Genomic DNA, 19091 nt, shown 5'->3' on the forward strand with positions numbered 1-19091 from the left:
GACTCCAGATCAGATCAGATCACTGTTACTCAGATCAGATCACTATTATTCAGACCAGATCAGATCACTGTTATTCAGATCAGATCACTGTTATTCAGACCAGATCAGATCACTGTTATTCAGATCAGATCACTGTTATTCAGATCAGATCACTGTTATTCAGATCAGATCACTGTTATTCAGACCAGATCAGATCATATAAGCATCACACCTCTGATTCATCGCATCTTACCTCAAAAACATACTAGCAGAAGCATGCACCAAACATATCGAACTACTAATACCATTTATACCAAACTATTCCTAAAATATCAAGGTCAACTGTATTATGCCTATTACTATGCCAACAAGACAATATATACATGTGATACTGGACCACAAAACCAGTCTTAAGTGTACATTTGAATCTGAAAGCTGAATAAATAATCTTTCCATTGATGTATGGTTTGTTATGAGAGGACAATATTTGTCTGAGATACAACTATTTGAAAATCTGGAATCTGAGGGTGCAAAAAAATCTAAATATTGAGAAAATCTCCTTTAAAGTTGTTCAAATTAAGTTCTTAGCAATGCATATTACTAATCAAAAATGAAGTTTGGATATATTTATGGTAAGAAATTTACAAAATATCTTCATGGAAAATTATCTTTACTTAATATTCTAATGATTTTTTGGCATAAAATAAATATCGATCATTTTGACCCATACAATGTATTTTTGGTTATTGCTACAAATATACCCCAGCGACTTAAGACTGCTTTTGTGCTCCAGGGGCACATATGTTGGCGATGATATAAATTGATTGAACTTTTTCTAGATCATTTATATATTGTAGTGGTATGCAAATATATCTGTGGAGCTTTTAGGCAGGAGTTATTGACACGATAAAGAAACATGGATAAATGAGTAATAAGCAGCTTGTGTGTGTGTGTGTGTGTGTGTGTGTGTGTGTGTGTACCCCAAGACAAAGATAACTATAATGCTAATAATAAAGATATAAAGTTAAAAAGATTGTTCTAGGGCATACTCACACTAGGCACAGCTGCCTTGTACTAAAACCCAAGCACGGTTGTCCTTTCGCTAACAGACAGATATCAGAGGATTATTACAGAAGCAGCTGAGGTTAATGGTGGAATTCACAGCTTTACTCACAAACTACAATACCTTTCACCAATAAGAGGAGAACCAGACCCATTATACATCTAAATGTACTCAAATTAAATTAACTGAAAAATGTGATTTCCAAGTAGTAATACAGATTTTTGCTGTCATAATGATAACAATGGCGCATACAAAAATAGTAAATTAACTGTTCCATGCTACACGTGTACCGCACCTGAGCCACCTCTTCAAACGGACCAGGGCATGGTTAAACGAACCGCACTAGACACGGTACAGAGCAGTCACACTTGTCAAATGAACTGGACTTTGGGGGTCAATCGCGCTCAAGCACGGATCAGATGCCCTAGTGCGAGTACATCCTAAATCTAAGTCAACAGCAGATAGCACACCACAACTATAACAGCGCAGAAAAAGAAAAACATTGACAGCCAATCGGATTCATTTCTGCTTTAAAGAGCTTGAGCATTTAAAGTGACCGATGACACAACTTCATTATATACTTATTATCATTCTTGATGTAAACTTCACTGGATGGCCAATTTAAAATGCATTGTGTATTTTCAAAATACTGTATTTAAATGCATTTTTCCACACAGTATTTAGCATTTTTATTTTAAATACATTTTATTTTTAGGTTGGTGTAAAACAATCCTGAAAATGAGCATGAAAATAAAGACAATTATATAATGTCTATTATAATATACTACACAATTTAAATTAAATTCTCTAGTTGATTTTGCAGTTGAAATAATGAGCAATTATTTAGGAGAAAACAGAGGAAAAGGCAAACACTGACTATTGTAATTGTTGAGATTTAATAAAATAACTTTTTTTTACAAAAAACAAACATTAAAATACAAATATATTTAAATAACCATTATTTTTCAAATAAAAACTAACATTTGCATCGTAATAAAACAAATTAGCTTCAATATCTGTTTAAAATGCTTTGAATTAAATGGCAACTACAAAGTTTATCGACATAATTCTGCTGATACCTGGAAAAACTAGGCATGTGAAATAATAAAGGCTACACGATGCAGTACATTATTCAGGTGATTTATCGTGAAGGTCTCTGTCAGAGGGCGTCTGGACCAAGAAATGCTGGAAAAACTCCTTCACCTTTCTTTTCTCTGTGAGATCTTGCTTTGTGGGCGACCGGAGCAAAAGGCCAGCAAAGATCGGGGCTGTAAACAAGAGACAAACGAGTCAGTCAAATTGCCAAAGTCAGTTCCACATCAAACTCCCAGATGTTTCCAGGTTTTCCATGACTGTAAACAACATGGAAAAATAAAAAAACGACTTAATTATGCAACTAATAACATTTTAGCAGTAGGATGATACTCGACGCTTTGCTTCCAGCTGCAGTATTTGCCATTTTGTTCATCTTCACCGAGTACTGAATGGGTTTTATGTAGAATAAACTTTTGAGTTCTGCTTTCCATTGAAACTGACCTGTGCTCTCAAAATCTGCAGACAAAAATACACGAAAACAAGTAGTGAAAGTGCATTGTCAACCTACCTAAAATATTGACATCCAGCTGGTTGTGTGCAGAGTACTTTAACATCTCTTGAAGAAAGGCCGTCAAATAGTTAAAAACATTTTTATGACACTGAGGTAGCATAGAAATGATCTGTGGACAAAGAAAAAGGAAACGTGTTATTGTTTTATTTTTACTGTGACTGCACTTCTTCAGAGCATACAAACACAGCACTAGCGCAAAGGCATACCACACTGAACGAGGCATACGGAAGACACACACCTGTCTACAGTGCATGCTGTCTGCGCAGCAGTCCAAGCACTGCGGGTAGAAGGAGAAGGGAATCACCGGTTCAGGAAGGGCATCGAGGAACAGGAGCAGGGCTTCAGCCACAGAGTGGTTACTGCCAGCTAAAAGTGCTTCAGGTCAAGGGCATTCAACAGTCTACCGAGGGGTTGCACTACATAAAGCTTATCAAATATGCATATCAGAATGATTTCTGAAGGATCATGCGACACTGTGGCCTGGAGTAATGATGCTGAAAATTCAGCTTCGGATCGAAGAAATAAATTACATTATAAATATGTATTAAAACAGAAAACAGTTATTTTATATTGGAGTAATATTTCACAATATTACTGTTCTTACTGTATTTTTGATCAAATAAATGCAACCTTGGTGAGCAGACAAGACTTAAACAAAAAAAACAACCTTAATTTATTTAGTTATTTTTTTAATGCTACTAAATATCAATAAAAATTATTGGTGAGCATAAGAGACCTCTTTCAAAAACATTGAAAAATCTTAATAATTCCAAACTTCTGGCTGCCATTGTTTGCTTTCCATGTACATTAGTTAATATAGTCTGTTCATCTACTTAGATTTGAGCTTAAAATCTTTCAGAAACCCTGTAAAATATAAGACCTGCGCAAATCAAATTAATACCATGAGCGCGGTAGGGCAATGCCTATAGTATCATATTAAACTGTACCGTTAAAAAGCATAATTTACAATTCAGTTTTCACAAAAAAAAAGTTTTATAAAATGATAAACTTTACATTTCAGCCTTTAAGAAAACGGATGAGTCAAAAGTATTAATTATTATATTAAATTTACCTCCATTTATTTTTAAGGCAGTCTTGCTTGTATAAAAATGGCGGACGCGTTGACGTATCGCAGCAACGGCTCAAAGCGGCCAATGAGGCATCTAGGTATTTATTATGTCTATGTGAAACACTATAATGTTGCCCAGAGACGCAAAACAGTGCTGTGGCTGTGTTTGGAATGGTTTTTGTTGGAGAACTAGAGAAAAAATATGGTGTCTAATTAAACGCAAGTCTCAATATTAACTTCTTGTTTGTTGAACTGTTGTATAAAATCAATATCACATTTGTAATCATACTGACTTTGAGAAACAAACGACACTCTTCGTGTGATATTAACTATATGTAATGATATAAATACATTTTCTGCCCCATATCTTGAATTATGTGATGATTGTAAATGCATTTTGATTCACGCAGTGAAAGAACGCACTATAAATGCGCACGCACACTAGACTTCATCATGTAGTGTATGCGTGCACTCGGTAGGTGTGCCTTGTTCGCAATATACTCGATAATATGAAATCGTACATTGTTAAAACAACAATTACGATATTATCACAGACCATACATATAGCACCGGACTTTAAACGTGCAGCGCTCATGTTTTTTTAATAAAATCATAGACTTTTGAAGTTTAATCGCCATATCGCAATTCTTGTCTTTCCTCCCCAAATTTAAGACCTCTTGAAATCATAATTATTTCTTGTACAATTTAAGACTTTAAGACCCGTGGAAACCCGGTTTTATTAAGAAATAGTAGTAGCCCAGCTATGACTTGTTATTTTTACATTACTTGCAATAATTTATGTTTGTATGTAATGTAATTTGAGCCGTTATCATTGGGTCTATAATAGACCTGAACAAAAAATAGGCAATAACAAAGGTAAAAAAACAAAACAACCTAAAATGACATGCAAATGGCAAACATTAGTCAAATAGAGGGTTATTATTATTATTATTTTTTTTTTATTATTTGGTCACAAAAAACATTTGATTTTAAGATTACTACTGCATTTATATTTTAGTTTTCATTATTATTTTAATTACACTTTTTGATATCACAAAAAGGGAGGACTCTTTTAGTCTTATCAGACACTCTTATATTCTTGGTTTTTATTTTTATTCTGGTCCTGCAATGTGAAAAAGAACATTGCCACCCATACAATATGCCATGAATTATTACATTAGGTTACGCTTGGAATATCTTTTTTTATCCAAACCTTCACTCACCAAGTCTTTCTCCTGGTCTATGTTTGCAGTGGCAAAATAAAAGAAAGTATCTTAATTTCTGGAATGATCCAGAAATGAAAGCAGCTTCTAGTCAGTTCACACCAGACATGAATCATACAGTGACTGTGTGAAAGGATACGGAGAGTGTCTAAGCTGCCCGTGTCCAAACAATCCCGAATCTCCTCGAAGTCGCTGCGCAGGCCGGGCTGTTGAAAGAGGTCTTCCTGTAATACAGACATGGTCAACTATTTCACTATTTTTATGGCTGCTTTCACAGTTCTTGGATGAACTCCAGGCATTGTGCTTCAAAGTTTCATTTGCAATCAGTTGATGAATCGCATGTGTAATTGTGTAGTAGATTTAGTCAGCCATCTCTGAACAGCAAAGAATGGTTTGGGGAAGCTTTAATTTCTTGTTTCGGGTTACTGAAACAGCTCCTAAGGCAACAGGTAGTGAATATCCTCAACAGATTCCTGCTTTAGTGCTGGTGTTGCTATAGAGAGGAGCTCAATGGCTCCACCATAAAAAAGATCAACAGCTTTTAGCAGCACAAAATTACAAAAGCACAGTTTAAATGTTTCAAGTCAGGGAAAGAGAAAAGTTTAAGCAAGCTTAAAACACAATACGTGAGAAAAGGGCAATCCTGACCTGTTTTTTTGCATTACGGAAGAGATGGTCCACCATCATCCATATTTCCTTGGGGATCTCTTGAGGTTTATCAGTCTCTGGGTTACTCACTTGGCTATTCGACTTCATACTCTGATGTAACAAATGAGAAGTATGAGGCAGGTTAATCAGTCCCAGATAATTACAGCTTGCAACCAAGTTTTGATTTATAGAATATTTATTAAATGCAAGTATCCTTCACAGAGAACACAACCAATAATGCATGATAGCAACTGCCGGGAAAAATCAATTCCTTCAAGATTTTAAGCAGTGAGAAATACTGGCTTTATGTACACTACCGTTCAACAGTTTGGGGTCAGTAAACATTTTTTTTCCAAGAAATACACACTTTTATTCAATAAAGAGGATTTAAATTAAACAAGTGACAGTAAAGAAATTCTATTGTAAATAAATGCTGATCTTTTGAACTTTCTATTTATCAAAGAATCTTGAAAAATAAAATGTATCGCTGTTTTCATAAAAATATGGTGATTTGCCAGAAAATTTGATCACAGGAATAAATTTCAAAACATACCTGTATAGAAAAGTTATGTTAATATTACTGTTCTTACTGTATTTTTTTTTTGATCAAATAAATGCAGCCTTGGTGAGCAGAAAGAGGCTTAAAATCATCTTCATTGACCACAAACTTCTGAATGGTAATGGACTATGAAATATCAATAATGTAATTCAACATTGAGTCTTATGTCATATCTGCTTAATAAAGTAGCAACATGCTGTTGTAATATATTGAGTCTCCCATGTGCATCATGTGAGGAGTGCAGTCAGAAAGTAGCGGTCTATTTAGGAAGGTTTTAAAACGGCTATAAACATGATTCAAAGATATAACTGTCGGTGAATCCGTCACAAATGGCAGTGCTCTTGTCACAATGTTTCTAATGGCAGGATCTCACCAGCTCTCTGATGGTCTCCAGGGGCATGTCCTGGATGGGTTCTTTCAGCAGGCACAGGGTACTGAGAGACGAGCCGAAGCAGCTGGGCAGGTAGTTGCCTGTGATAGAGATGAAGTAATCTTTACCCCTCTCTAGATGCAGAACCAGGATGTCCTCCAGCTGCTGCTGGCCTGAGTTCAGCTCTGGGGCTGTAGAGCGGTTCACAAACACCTCCATGTCGATGTCCACACTGGCACCTATGCAAAAACATCAGTGAAGGGAACGCAGAGTTCAGACTGATTAAAACTCTTCTTTGATCTGCACCAATAATGACTGATTGTTGTTATAGATGAAAAAAAAAAAAACATTCGAAAGGAGGTTTGGACTCAACAGTGTGCATTATGTATCATCTTCGATAATATAATTATTGGTCTAACAATGTGCAAGCTGATATTCATAGTCTATCACTAGACGGGTTTCCATCCAAAGTTGATGCATCAAAAATTAGAATTAAAACACTTAAACATTCACATTAAAACATTTGCAAATAAGCACGTTTCTATCCAATGTGTCAAAGAGAAAAAAAAATCGTCACTTCCTGATAAACTGGCACTAAATAATCAAAATGAAAAAGTGGGAGATGCCACTGAATGTCGCAATTTTCATATAGGCCAGGGGTGTCCAAACTCGGTCCTGGAGGGCCACTGTCCTGCAGAGTTTAGCTCCAACTCTAAACACACATGAACTAGCTAATCAAAGTCTTACTAGGGCATATTAGAAACTTCCAGGCAGGTGTGTTGAGGCAAGCTGGAGTTATACTCTGCAGGACACCGGCCCTCCAGGACCTAGTTTGGACACCCCTGATATAGGCTATAATAAATGACTTGCTGACATCATGTAACGCAGTCGTGTAACAGTTCTGGAAGGCAATAGTACAGATATACGTCGATGACAAACTTTGCTCGGGCATTTCAGATTGACAATAACAACATTTTAGATGCTGTACAATGAGATCAGTCCGCTGATTAGTCAGGTTATGCAATCCCATCGTGCAAAGTCACATACATTTGATGCGCATGGAGGAATTTATCCTGCAAATGCATTTCCATCTCCCATTATTCGCATTAACCCTTTTTCGCACAAGACAAAAACCACCTCAAGTGAGCTTTGTAAATTAAGGGATTTTTTTCTTTGATATTTGGCTTTTCCATCACTCGTTTCCGAAGCAATACTTCATAATGCGTATTAAAGCAGGGTGACGAAAACAGATAATTGCTTTAAAAAAAAAACTAATAAAAACATGCCTTGAGAGCATGCCAAATATCAGCATGCTTGCAAATATAATACTGATTTTATGCAACAGTTTAATAAGCAAGAAGTTAATATTAAGTGAATTTCAGACTAAAAAGAGGGGGGGAAACTTTTGCATAAATGCATAAATAAAGTATTATTTATGCAGCTGTAACTGCAGTGTAAATGCATTCATGCCATCTCTGAGCTGCATTAAACCGTCTGTGTAAATGCATCCAAATGCCACTTCAGTTGCAGATGTCAAATTCTGCAGCACAAAGATTTTGTTGATACTGATTTCACTTGACTGGAAACAGGCTTATAGTGTCTTATTACGCTCACTTAATTGTTCATTAAATGTAAGTGTTTGATATAAAAGACGATGCAAACATCTAATAAGGATAGAAGAAACTGCCCCTGGGAATTAATTTGCCAGGGCAAATATCCCAGCTTAATGGAAAAGTTAATTTCTGTGACTGCTGTCAAACATTTCCAAATTAATTCTGTAATCATTTACTCACCCATTACATTTAGTTGTTCTAAACCTTCATGAGTTTCTTATGTTGAGCACAAACAGACTTTGACTTCCATAGTATGAAAAAATACAACAGAAGTCGAACTGTTTGCTTGTACAGTAAATGGATGGGGTGAGTAAACGACGACATCATTTTCATTTTTGGGGCGAACTCTCTCTTCAAGTTTTTAATTGTGAACACTGACAGCACAGTGTAGCAAGGCTATTATAGTTTTGAATTTTTAAATTCGTTTTATTTTAATATATTCAGTTTAGTTTTTATTAGTTTCATTCATATTTGTGTTAGTTTTTATTTTGTGAACACATTTGTATTCAGTTTTCATACGGTTTAGTTTCAGTTTAAAGTTTAGCAGAATCAACAGATCACTTCCAGAGCCAAAGAAAGACTTTGTATATTTAGTAAGGCAAACATTTATCGACACAAAATTAACGCTTGCTAAGATTGATTAGATGGTAAAAGTATACAAATACACACCAAAGGAAGCAGTCAAGCCTTTTTACTAAATAAATCTACACATGTTGCGCTTAATGGTGTGTTGAAATAATTAATATGAAAATAAATGTAGCCTAATTTGGTTATATTAGATGTCTTTTTTCTTATTTAACCATAATCATGATATTGTAACTGATCGGGTCTTGCTCACTTTTCCGTGAACAGCCGCGTTAAAATCATAACTGGGTCTAATGAAATTCAATAATAACGGCAATCGTATTTAACAGTAAAGGCTCATATTTGAATATGTTCTTTATTTATGAAGAATTATAAGCATGTGCATGATGGGATTTAGCCTATGCATATTTTTTCGAAAGCCTAGATGCTAACGTTAGACCAAAGTTTTGTATTGTTTACAGAAAGGATGCGCGTTCTCATCTTTTTTTCTGTTAATCATCATGTTGCGCTGTGTGTCTGTTTTTCTTGTCTAATGTTGGTTTGATTGCTTGTGTTACATGAGAAAGTAATTTTGCCCACCTGATGATGTAGATTAATGCGAGTGCAGTTCTGGTCTGGTACAGAATTAAATTAGTGCTGCTGTCGATTAACGGGTCGGGTGTTCGGTTAAGTATTGCTGGTGCACGTTTACCAAACATGCCCCGTGCAGGACTCTGCTTTAAACCGCTTTGCGTCTCTCCATCAGATAACCCCATGCACGCGATGTGCCATTTACAGCTCTTTCACTAAACTGTCACGCAGCTCATATATTTTTCCGCCAAAGGGTGAGAACGTAACAGCTAATTACGAAAATGATTATTTATTTTTGTTAATTATTTTATTTCAGTTAGTTTCGTTTTAATTTTTCAAATATTGTCATTGTCGTTTTCGTCTTAGTTTTCGTTTACGAAAATGACCTTGTAGTGTAGTTCGCACACATTTTGTGTACTGATGACGAAGAATTGCTTCACATGGCTGTATAATAACACATCAAGTATGTTCTGAATGACTGTGTCTTGGTTGCATCAAGCAGCATTTTGCTGTCAGTGAAGACTGAACAATGACTGTTATTGCAACTTCTTGCACAGTTACACAACAGTTACGTCATACAACTGACCACCAGTCACTGCAGCAAATACTGCTAGTTGTGAGTTGCTTTAACAAGAGGGCATGTAACAGCCATCTCAATAAAACACAAACAGCTGGTTGATTTAGAACGGTTAACTAGATGTCACTCCATTCATCGAATAAACACCAACACTGTGATGAATGTAAGTGTAGTAGTGAATCCCTCTGACCTTGAGCCAAGAAGCCTTTAGCAGGGTTTGCTGCTAACCAGGGCTTGCAGTAGGCGGGCTCGTCCAGCTTTGGAATGAACTCAAACTGACACGGCACCTGTCCATCATTATAAACGGTCACAGTCTTTGCCTGATGCTGCATGAACTTCACATCCTGGAAGACGAACTACAGAAAGAAACCAAAAGGACATATGAAACCTTTGTTTTCCATTTAAATGAGCATTACATATTTCACAATACTATTCACAAGTCTGGGGTCAGTACATTATTAGTGTCTTACCAAGTCAGCAATTGTTTGCTCAAAATACAGTAAAAACAGTATTACTGTCAAATATCATTACCATATAAAATAACCATTTTCTATTTTAATAGATTATAAATTAATTCCAGAGATCAAAGCTGAATTTTCAGCATCATTACTCCAGTCTTCAGTGTCATATGATCCTTCAGAAATTATTCTAATATGCTGATTTGGTCAAAAAAAAAATTTATCATCAATGTTGAAAACAGATTTGCTGCTTCATTTTTTTGGAAACTGTCATAGATTTTTTTTTTTTTCAAGATTCTTTGATTAAAAGAAAGTAAAAAATAACCATTTATTTGAAATAGAAGTCTTTTGTAACATTATAAATGTCTTTAGCATAACTTTTGAACAATTAAATGCATCCTTGCTAAAGAAAGTATTAATGTCTTTCCAAAAAAAATACAAAAAACAAAACAATATAGCTGCAAGCAGCGATGACGGGCCCAAGCCGTCAGTGCAAACTCCACCCCGGTGGCATCAGAAAAGCGGTGCACAGCGAGCACATGCATTACAGTAACCCTCTGGCAGTTTGGATTTGACGGATACATTAATGAAAGGGTTAATCCAAACCATCAAGACATACATAAAACTTTCAAAAACACTTTCAATAAGGTTTCAGTTACTAACATTAACTATATTAATTAACATGAACAATACTTATATAGCATTTATTAATGTTAGTTAATATTCAAAACTTATAAACTATTAAAATGTAAAGTTTTATCTGTTAACATTAGCTAATGCACTGTGAATTAACATGAACATTTTGATTAACGAACATCAACAAACATTAATAAATTCTGTGAAAATATATTTTTCATTGGTAGTTCACGTGAGTTAATGCATTTACTAATTTAACAAAGGAGACATTATTATAGTTATCAAAGCTTTTAATGATTTAAGCATTTTTTTATTATTTATTTTTCCCATGAACTAACATGAATAATTTGTACTAACACAAATAAATAAAGTAAAAATATATTGTCCATACTTAATGTTATTTGTGAATTAACCAATGTTAAAAAACTATATTATTTAACTGTTGTTAGTTAACATCAACAATAATTATAATGTTAATTAATATTAAGTCCAAAAATGTTTTAATACATTATTAAAATTTAAAGTTGTATCTTTTGAACATGACTATTTTTCTAACTTTAAAAAGATGAATAAATGCTATAAAAAAAAAAAAAAAAAAAAAGTTTCGTTCATTGTTAGTTCATACTATCAATGAAGAATTACATGCTGTAAAAATATTTTGCATTGTTAGTTCATGCATTCCCTAATGTTAACAAATGAAACCTTAACATAAAGTGTTATCAAAACCTTTAATGATTTAAGCATTTTTTTTTATGATTTTATTTGTCCAAGTATTCGTGAAATATGTCTGCCTGCATTATAGCTTAGTTTGCATCTGTCAGCTGAACTGTTTTACTGTTACATTTAAACCACTATTAAAGCATCAAAAGTTTAAACAGACCCTCTCCCTCTCTCTCTCACCCACCTCCTCAACCCACACTCAACTCAGTCACCCACCCCCACCCCACACACAGAAGCAGAGTGACATCTGATAATTTTTAAATTTTCTGCTCTCCATAGTGTATTGTAAATTCATTAATCACATTTCCTCAGAATGACTTGTTCCGTGTATGCATTTTTTTATGAAGTGTTTGGAAGCTGCTCTTAAAAGATCAAAAAAATAATAATTTTGCTCTTTTTTTACTGTAACTTTAATAAATTGCCATTAAAACACTGTTCAAGATATCCTAAATCCATTCGCAATTTAGCATCTTCAGTATCTTGTCATCATGATGAAAAAAGTTTGGTGTGAATTACTTGTTTCTGCTTGGAGGAGTATGAATTAATTTGCAGCCTGAAATTACCAAAAATAGACATTAAAATAAAAATAGCCGACTTCCTGTTGGTCGTAGCTAATGACTGTAAATTAGAAAGTTGTCCGGCTTGATTAGAACAATATATGTTCCGGGTTTGGTGTCTGCAGCTAAAACTAACCCCCCCCACTTTTGACAAAAGTTGGCGCTATAGAGTGCCTCCTCCACGCCAATTTATGAGCTTTTGGTATTGTCTATCTATCATTAATACGGATATGTGTGTTGAGTTTCATGACATTCTAAACATGTTATCTGCATCAAAATCACCAGAAAACAACTTTCAAGTTTGACACGTTGCCATGGCAACAGCATTTTAGATATCAATATTCCCTTCACAGTTTTACATCGGCCGTGTTTTGACATTATTCTGATGAAGTTTGAAGCAAATAAGAGTAAAAATAAGATGCTGAATTCAAAGCATTTGAAAAATGACACTTCCTGCTGCCAGTTAGTGGCGCTTTAACTTTCAGTCAAAAGTCACATCTATCCGATCGGTATCAAAGAACAAATGAACCAGTGAAGTCTGATCAAATCTGACAATGTATGTGGACGTTATTAGGCATTTCCGGTTTCTCATTTTTCGCCATAACTTCATTGCCTCGCCCCGGGCAAATGGTTCGAGATATCAAATCTCTTCGCAATTTAGCATCCCCAATGTCTTGAGATCATGTTCACGGAGTTTGGTGGCAATCGTTTGGAAATCCTCAGAGTATATCAAATTCCAGAGCATGCGCTTTTTAAGCAGCCCTAAATAGCCAATTTCCTGTTGGGCGGAGCCTAAGACATGCAACGTGAAAGTTGTTCAGCTCAATGAGTTCTATATGTATACCGAGTTTCATATGCAAGATGGCGCTGTTGTGTGTGGCGTGCCGTCTGTCGTTTGGTGTGGTGTTGAGTTTGTTTATTTTATTTGTAATGTTTTATTCGACAAAAGGCACTTCACTGGTACTGACATATGACCATTTATCTCTTTTAAACCATCACACCATTTTAAAATCGCACTGCTCAATCAAGCGCAAAACAGCTCTCATTACGTTCCCCCACCCTTACTGATGTCCATTCCTGATCGTCTTCGCCGTTGGCCTTGCTCCTTTCCGGTGAGAAAGCGTAAGAGACGACGCGGCAAATGGGGTGGCCTAGCTGTTAAGCTGAAGCTTTTCCTGGCGCACCAGCGGGAGGATCTATCTTCACTGGGCCTCAATGCGGAAAGCTCGTACAGGAATTGTTTCATTCACCGGCGCTCTCTGGATGAGAGTGGATTATTCCTTTGTTTCCGACTGCCGCAGGTCCATGTGCGTTACCGCAGGCAATTCAGTCAGAGGAGTCCAGCGATAACTCCCTACGGCTAAATATGGCCTTGATCAACACCAGATAGATTCTTACTGAAACTTGGTTCATGACTGGGGACTTAAGCCCATTTTCTGAACTCCTACCAACAAACTGTTCGTTCTTCATTTCTCCTTGTACTACAGGCAAGGGTGGAGGCTTGGCCTCAATCTATAAAGACACTTTTTCCTGTCACTCTGTCCATTTTAATGAATACAGCAGTTTTGAATTGCAGTTATTTGCCCTGGAACTTTCTGATCCTTTCCTCATAGCAGTGATTTACCGTCCTCCAAAATACAACAAGGACTTTTTACCTGATTTTGCAGATTTACTGGGGGAATTTATACCAAAATATGATAAAATTTTAATTCTGGGAGGATTATCAATTTATTACATGCTTTTGAAATAGTTCTACAGGTCAATGTCCCTACCCATCAGCACGGACATACACTTGACTTAGTATCGCATGGCTTTTCTCTCTGTGACCTTGAGGTGTGTGAAAATGGTTTCTCTGACCACAAGACTGTCATGTTTATGATTCCTTGCGTTTTAAATGTTTCTAATCGTACTTCATCTGCTCGGTAGTCCCGGCTAATTACTTCTACTACCAAAAATGCTTTTTCCCAAGCTTTCTGTGAAGCCACTCTATCCCTGGATGATTCTCAAACAGATTTGAGTGCTAAGGAGCTCCTATCCAGGTTTAATTATATCTCTGCTAATGTCTTACTCTGTGGCACCTTTAAAAACCTCACAACAAAAACCTAGGTCAGAGCCCTGGATAGATGAGACCATACGCTCGCTCAGGAAGTGTTGTAGAAGAGCAGAGCATAAATGGAAAAACTCCAGGTCTCTTTTGAAATATTAAGTGATTCGCTATTGCAATACCAGAAAGCAGTCAAAGCAGCAAAATCGAGATATTTTTAGAAATCATTACTAAAAACCGTCACAGGCCGAAAAACACTTTTCACTATCATCAATTCTAGTATGAACCCCTCTGTGTGTTTGTTTCCTGAAATGTCTCCATCTGTGTGAGAAGCTTTTCTTAATTTTTTTGGTCAATAAGATAAGAGATCTTAGATTGGGGATACCTCCCTCTTCCTTCGATTCTTCTCTTCCCTGTTTGTAGTGCTGTTTTTAGTCATTTTAAACCCATTTCTGGCACTCATCTTCAAGAAATAGTGGATCAGCTTAAGCCTTCAGGCTCTTGTAATGATATTATTCCTCCATACTTTCTTAAACAAGTTTTTGATGTAGTTGGGCCTCATCTCTTGATTATGATTAATCGCTTCTTAGAAACTGGTATTGTACCTGACTTGTTAAAACATGCAACAGTCCACCCCCTGCTTAAAAAACAGAACTTAGACCCCACAGTGTTAGCCAACTTTAGACCTCTCTCAAATTTGTCATTTATCGCTAAAATCTTGGGAGAAAATCGTCCTACAGCAATTGCAGGGTTTTCTAGATGACAATATGATTTTTGAAATATTTAAAAAACATCACTCTACTGAGACTGCATTGTTGAAAGTCTTAAATATTTTAGTAACCTGTGATGCTGGTAACTATGCTGTGCTTGTGCTCCTAGATTTGACCGCTACATTTGATACGGTCGATCACAAAGTTCTTATTGCTCGGTTGGCGCAGGTATAAAGGGTACTGCTTTAAATCTTATTTTTCTAATCAAAGGTTTTCAGTAAATTTTGGAGATCTTTTTTTCTAGTGAAGCATTTTTATCATGTGGGGTTCCGCAGGGATCCATTTTGGCTCCCATTCTTTTTTCAATATACATGCTCCCACTCGGTTCTATTTTCAGGAAGTATGGGCTGTCATTCCATTGCTGCGCTGATGACACCCAAGTGTATTTGCCCTTAAAACGTAATTCAGATGGTCTGGACACTCTCACTCTCAGGACACTCTTCTTGTGTGAAGACATTGGTGAAAAACCTGGGTATTGTCTTTGATGAGTCTTTGAAATTTGATAAGCAGATAAACTTGGTCGTGAAATCATGCTTTTTTCAGTTGCGAATGCTATCAAAAGTAAAGTAATTTCTCTCCTTCAAAAACTTTGAAAAAGTAATCCATGCCTTTATATCTTCCAGGCTGGATTACTGTAATTCTCTATGTGTTGGGATTAGCCAATCAGCTCTTTCCCGGTTACAGTTAGTTCAAAATGCAGCAGCCAGACTGCCCACAGGTACTCGAAAACGGGACCACATCACTCCAATTTTACACTCTTCACTGGTTGCCTGTGCGCTACAGAACTGATTTTAAAATATTACTCCTAGCGTACAAATCTTTAAATGGAATGGCCCCATCTTACCTGTCTGACCTATTGATAGAACATTTTTCCAGTATATCACTTCGGTCGTCTAACCAGAGACTGTTGTTCATTCCAAGGTCAAAGTATAAGTGCAGAGGTGACCGTGCATTTTCTGTAGTTGCCCCAGACTCTGGAATGAATTACCTGTCACAATCAGACTTGCTCCCTCTGTATCTGCTTTCAAGTCTAGCCTAAAAACTTATCTGTTTGATAAGGTTTATAATGTGTATTAATACTTTCTTTCCTTACATTTTATTGTTGTTATTGCACGTTGTGTATGTTTTTGTGTTTTTATTATTTTTATTAGTTTTCTATTTTTCCTTTGCTGTAAAGCACATTGGACAACCATGGGTTGTAATTAATAGTGCTATATAAATACATTTGCCATTGCCATATGAATACGTGGACGTATGTGTGAGCTATACATCAAGTTTTTGACTGTGTTCCAGGGGGCGCTGTTGAGTTCGTGCCACGCCCGGGTCCCAGCCTCTGTGGCGTCCTAATGGCTGCAGGTTCCAACATGCGTGCCAATTTTCAAGAGTATTTGAGCACGTTAAAATTGTTAGTTTTTGAACTAACAATTTTACGTAGCACAACTAAGCACGTAGTTGAAAAAAATAAAAATAAAAAAATCCTTAGACGAACAAGAGGCCCCTGCGCCTTAGTGGCTTGGGCCCTAAAACAACAACAAAAAAATACTTACTGACCCCAAACTTCTGAATATAATTGTAACATGTAAAAGTCAATGGCTGAATTATGGAAGACTGCTAACCTCTCTTTGAGACACAGACACTGAAGGAATACAATCATTCTCCAGCCTGTCAATGTGCCTCACAATCTCTTCGAACTTCCGTTTGTATGACTCCTCGTTCACGACCTTGATCTGCGCAGAGAAACAGAGCAGATGTCAGTAAGAGGACAGAGATGGAGGACTAGCTGAAGGATGCATGATCGCGGCTGGTGTTCTCACCCCGATCTCTAGCAGAGAGCTGACGGGTTTGTGGTCACTGGTCTTCAGGGTCATGTGACTCTGGTAATGAAGCTGTTTAATGTTCTTTCCCCTCCACAGGATGCGGTCACACCATGCTGGAACTCGGCACTTCTCACTGCATAAACAAAACACTGTTTTGTCCACTTTAGGACTGAATGATACGGAGGTACACCTCTAATTAAAAAAAATTACATTAATACTAACCGTGGAGAATTTTATCATCGATTTATCATCCGGTAATCGTTCCATCCTTAGTATATAATTGTAAAATTACAATACTAATATTTCCATCTTAATTTCTTTACTTTAAAAAGTAAACCAGTGTCTCAGATCGACTGTCCACAGTAAAAAAATAAAAAAAAATAAAAAAAGCAAGCATATGTAAATGTGTGTAAATGAACTCTGTGCCATGCTTCACACTAGAGCTGACCCCCAATAGTCGGAGATTTGATTTGATCATGCCATTTTGGCTAAAGGGGAGTGCTCAATGTCTGATTTCACATAGGCTGTAATAACTTATTGGGAGAAAACTGGTAGTTCTATTATGATAATTCTGTAAACAAAAATGTGAAGAGAAAGAAGCATTTAATAAACATTTTTTACATGCGTGAATAAATCCAACCACCCGTGACAGATTTAACTTTCACTTTCTATGATCCATGACAGACAGAGGAACATCTTGGAGGCTTCTGCCAGCCAACGTTAACACCTTGTGATAGACACACCTAGATGCGACGCGACAAGATAAAAAAATAAAATAAAAATATATATATATTTCAATACTTTCTCGCGCAGTTATATCATTGGGTAATTATACTGTAAATAAAATGCAGGCATCAGGGAGCCGCTATTAATATGCTGGCCATTGAAACTTCTTTCAAATGCACGATCGCTTTTTAGTTTCACTTTCACTTTCGAGATTCACGATCGCACGAACTCTGTTTATACTATGGAGCGGCAGCACTTACCACACATTTTACAAGATCAGATGCTTGTCAGTGGTGCACAGGATCTATAATTCATTTGCCATCATCCTCAGTCATCTTTTCTTACTCTGTTTATGTGGTAAGTGAAATCTTGTGTACTGTAATGTAACAGGCTACCGCTAGCAGCTAACCATGTCCCTTTAGCGGCTCGCGCTATTTTATTAGAACGTGTTATTTGTTTTCTGTGCCTTTCTGAATACAGACACCAACCCATCCCTGCACAGCCTGGAACATAACATTTATTTCCATGATCTGCCATTTTCGCTGTTGTCCTCACTTGTTTCTTCACAATAACTGCAGAACTTCTGATGGTTCGGCTGGCGGCTGGCCTAGAATGTGGGCGGGTTTATGCAAATGTTGGGGGCGTAAAACTATTAGTGATTCCGACAGTAACGTCACAGTCAGTTTTATGTCTGATTCGCCTATTTTTCAGTGGTCTTTTACATTCATGAGATTTACATAAGGAGGAAACAATGGTGTTTGAGGCTCACAGTATGTCATTTCCATGTACAGAACTGTTATTCTTAAACTATGCCAAGCTAAATACAGTTTTCCATTCTATGGCACCTTTAAGGTTACTACTGCATCTTTCTGAAAAAAAAAAAAAACTGTAGCGATTGAATAGTTTATTTATAGTTATTTTCAAATCTTCAATGTACTGTCATTATAAAAGAACTTCATTATTGTTTTTTTTAATTCTAACAAATAAGTTCTTGTTAAAAACTAACCAAAATTAAAAATAATTTGCTTATTATTTCTGCACAGGAGAGACTTGGTGTTGTTTCTAAACAAAAGGAAATATCGGTATCAGCTTTGGCTATTGGCCAAAATGAGTTAAAATATCGGCATATCGGATATTGGCAAAAATCCAAAATCTTGCATCCCATTTATAAAAATAAACACACATGACTCGACTATCAGTCGACTATAGGCAAGACTTGACAAATCTGATTTCACAATGTAAATCCTTAGTCGGGCACACCCCTACTTCACACTAAAACATTCAGTGCACATATTTAACTAATTCACAGAACTCAAATTTTTAATCGCGCTAAGCCATATAACAATATTGATTTTATTTCAAATATCATGCAGCCCTAGTCATTACTAAGGTGCTATGAGTGGGTTTTTAGCACATTCATATGTGGTTGTTCATTGGTCAAGAGAGCCTCTATAGGCTAATATTCTGGTATCTAAATATGGTTTGGGGTGCTCATTTTTCG

At 36.3% G+C, this 19091-nt stretch overlaps 1 protein-coding gene across 3 annotated transcripts in view; it reads right to left on the minus strand.

Moving 5' to 3' along the window:
- Window positions 1-1738: 1738 nt before the first annotated feature.
- The window catches only part of LOC306887346 (type II inositol 1,4,5-trisphosphate 5-phosphatase-like), a 34903-nt gene continuing 17550 nt past the window's right edge, over window positions 1739-19091 (minus strand). For all 3 annotated transcript variants that reach the window (XM_079445003.1, XM_079445004.1, XM_079445005.1), the window contains 9 exons: window positions 16862-16997; window positions 16664-16774; window positions 10053-10218; window positions 6521-6756; window positions 5589-5699; window positions 5080-5164; window positions 2887-3014; window positions 2646-2757; window positions 1739-2310 (listed from right to left, as the gene is read on the minus strand). In XM_079445003.1, the coding sequence (XP_079301129.1) occupies window positions 2171-2310; window positions 2646-2757; window positions 2887-3014; window positions 5080-5164; window positions 5589-5699; window positions 6521-6756; window positions 10053-10218; window positions 16664-16774; window positions 16862-16997 (1225 nt within the window). In that variant the 3' untranslated portion in view covers window positions 1739-2170. The remainder of the gene's footprint in view (window positions 2311-2645; window positions 2758-2886; window positions 3015-5079; window positions 5165-5588; window positions 5700-6520; window positions 6757-10052; window positions 10219-16663; window positions 16775-16861; window positions 16998-19091) is intronic.

This window comes from Barbus barbus (assembly GCF_936440315.1).
Source record: "Barbus barbus genome assembly, chromosome: 21".
Taxonomy (NCBI): domain Eukaryota; kingdom Metazoa; phylum Chordata; class Actinopteri; order Cypriniformes; family Cyprinidae; genus Barbus; species Barbus barbus.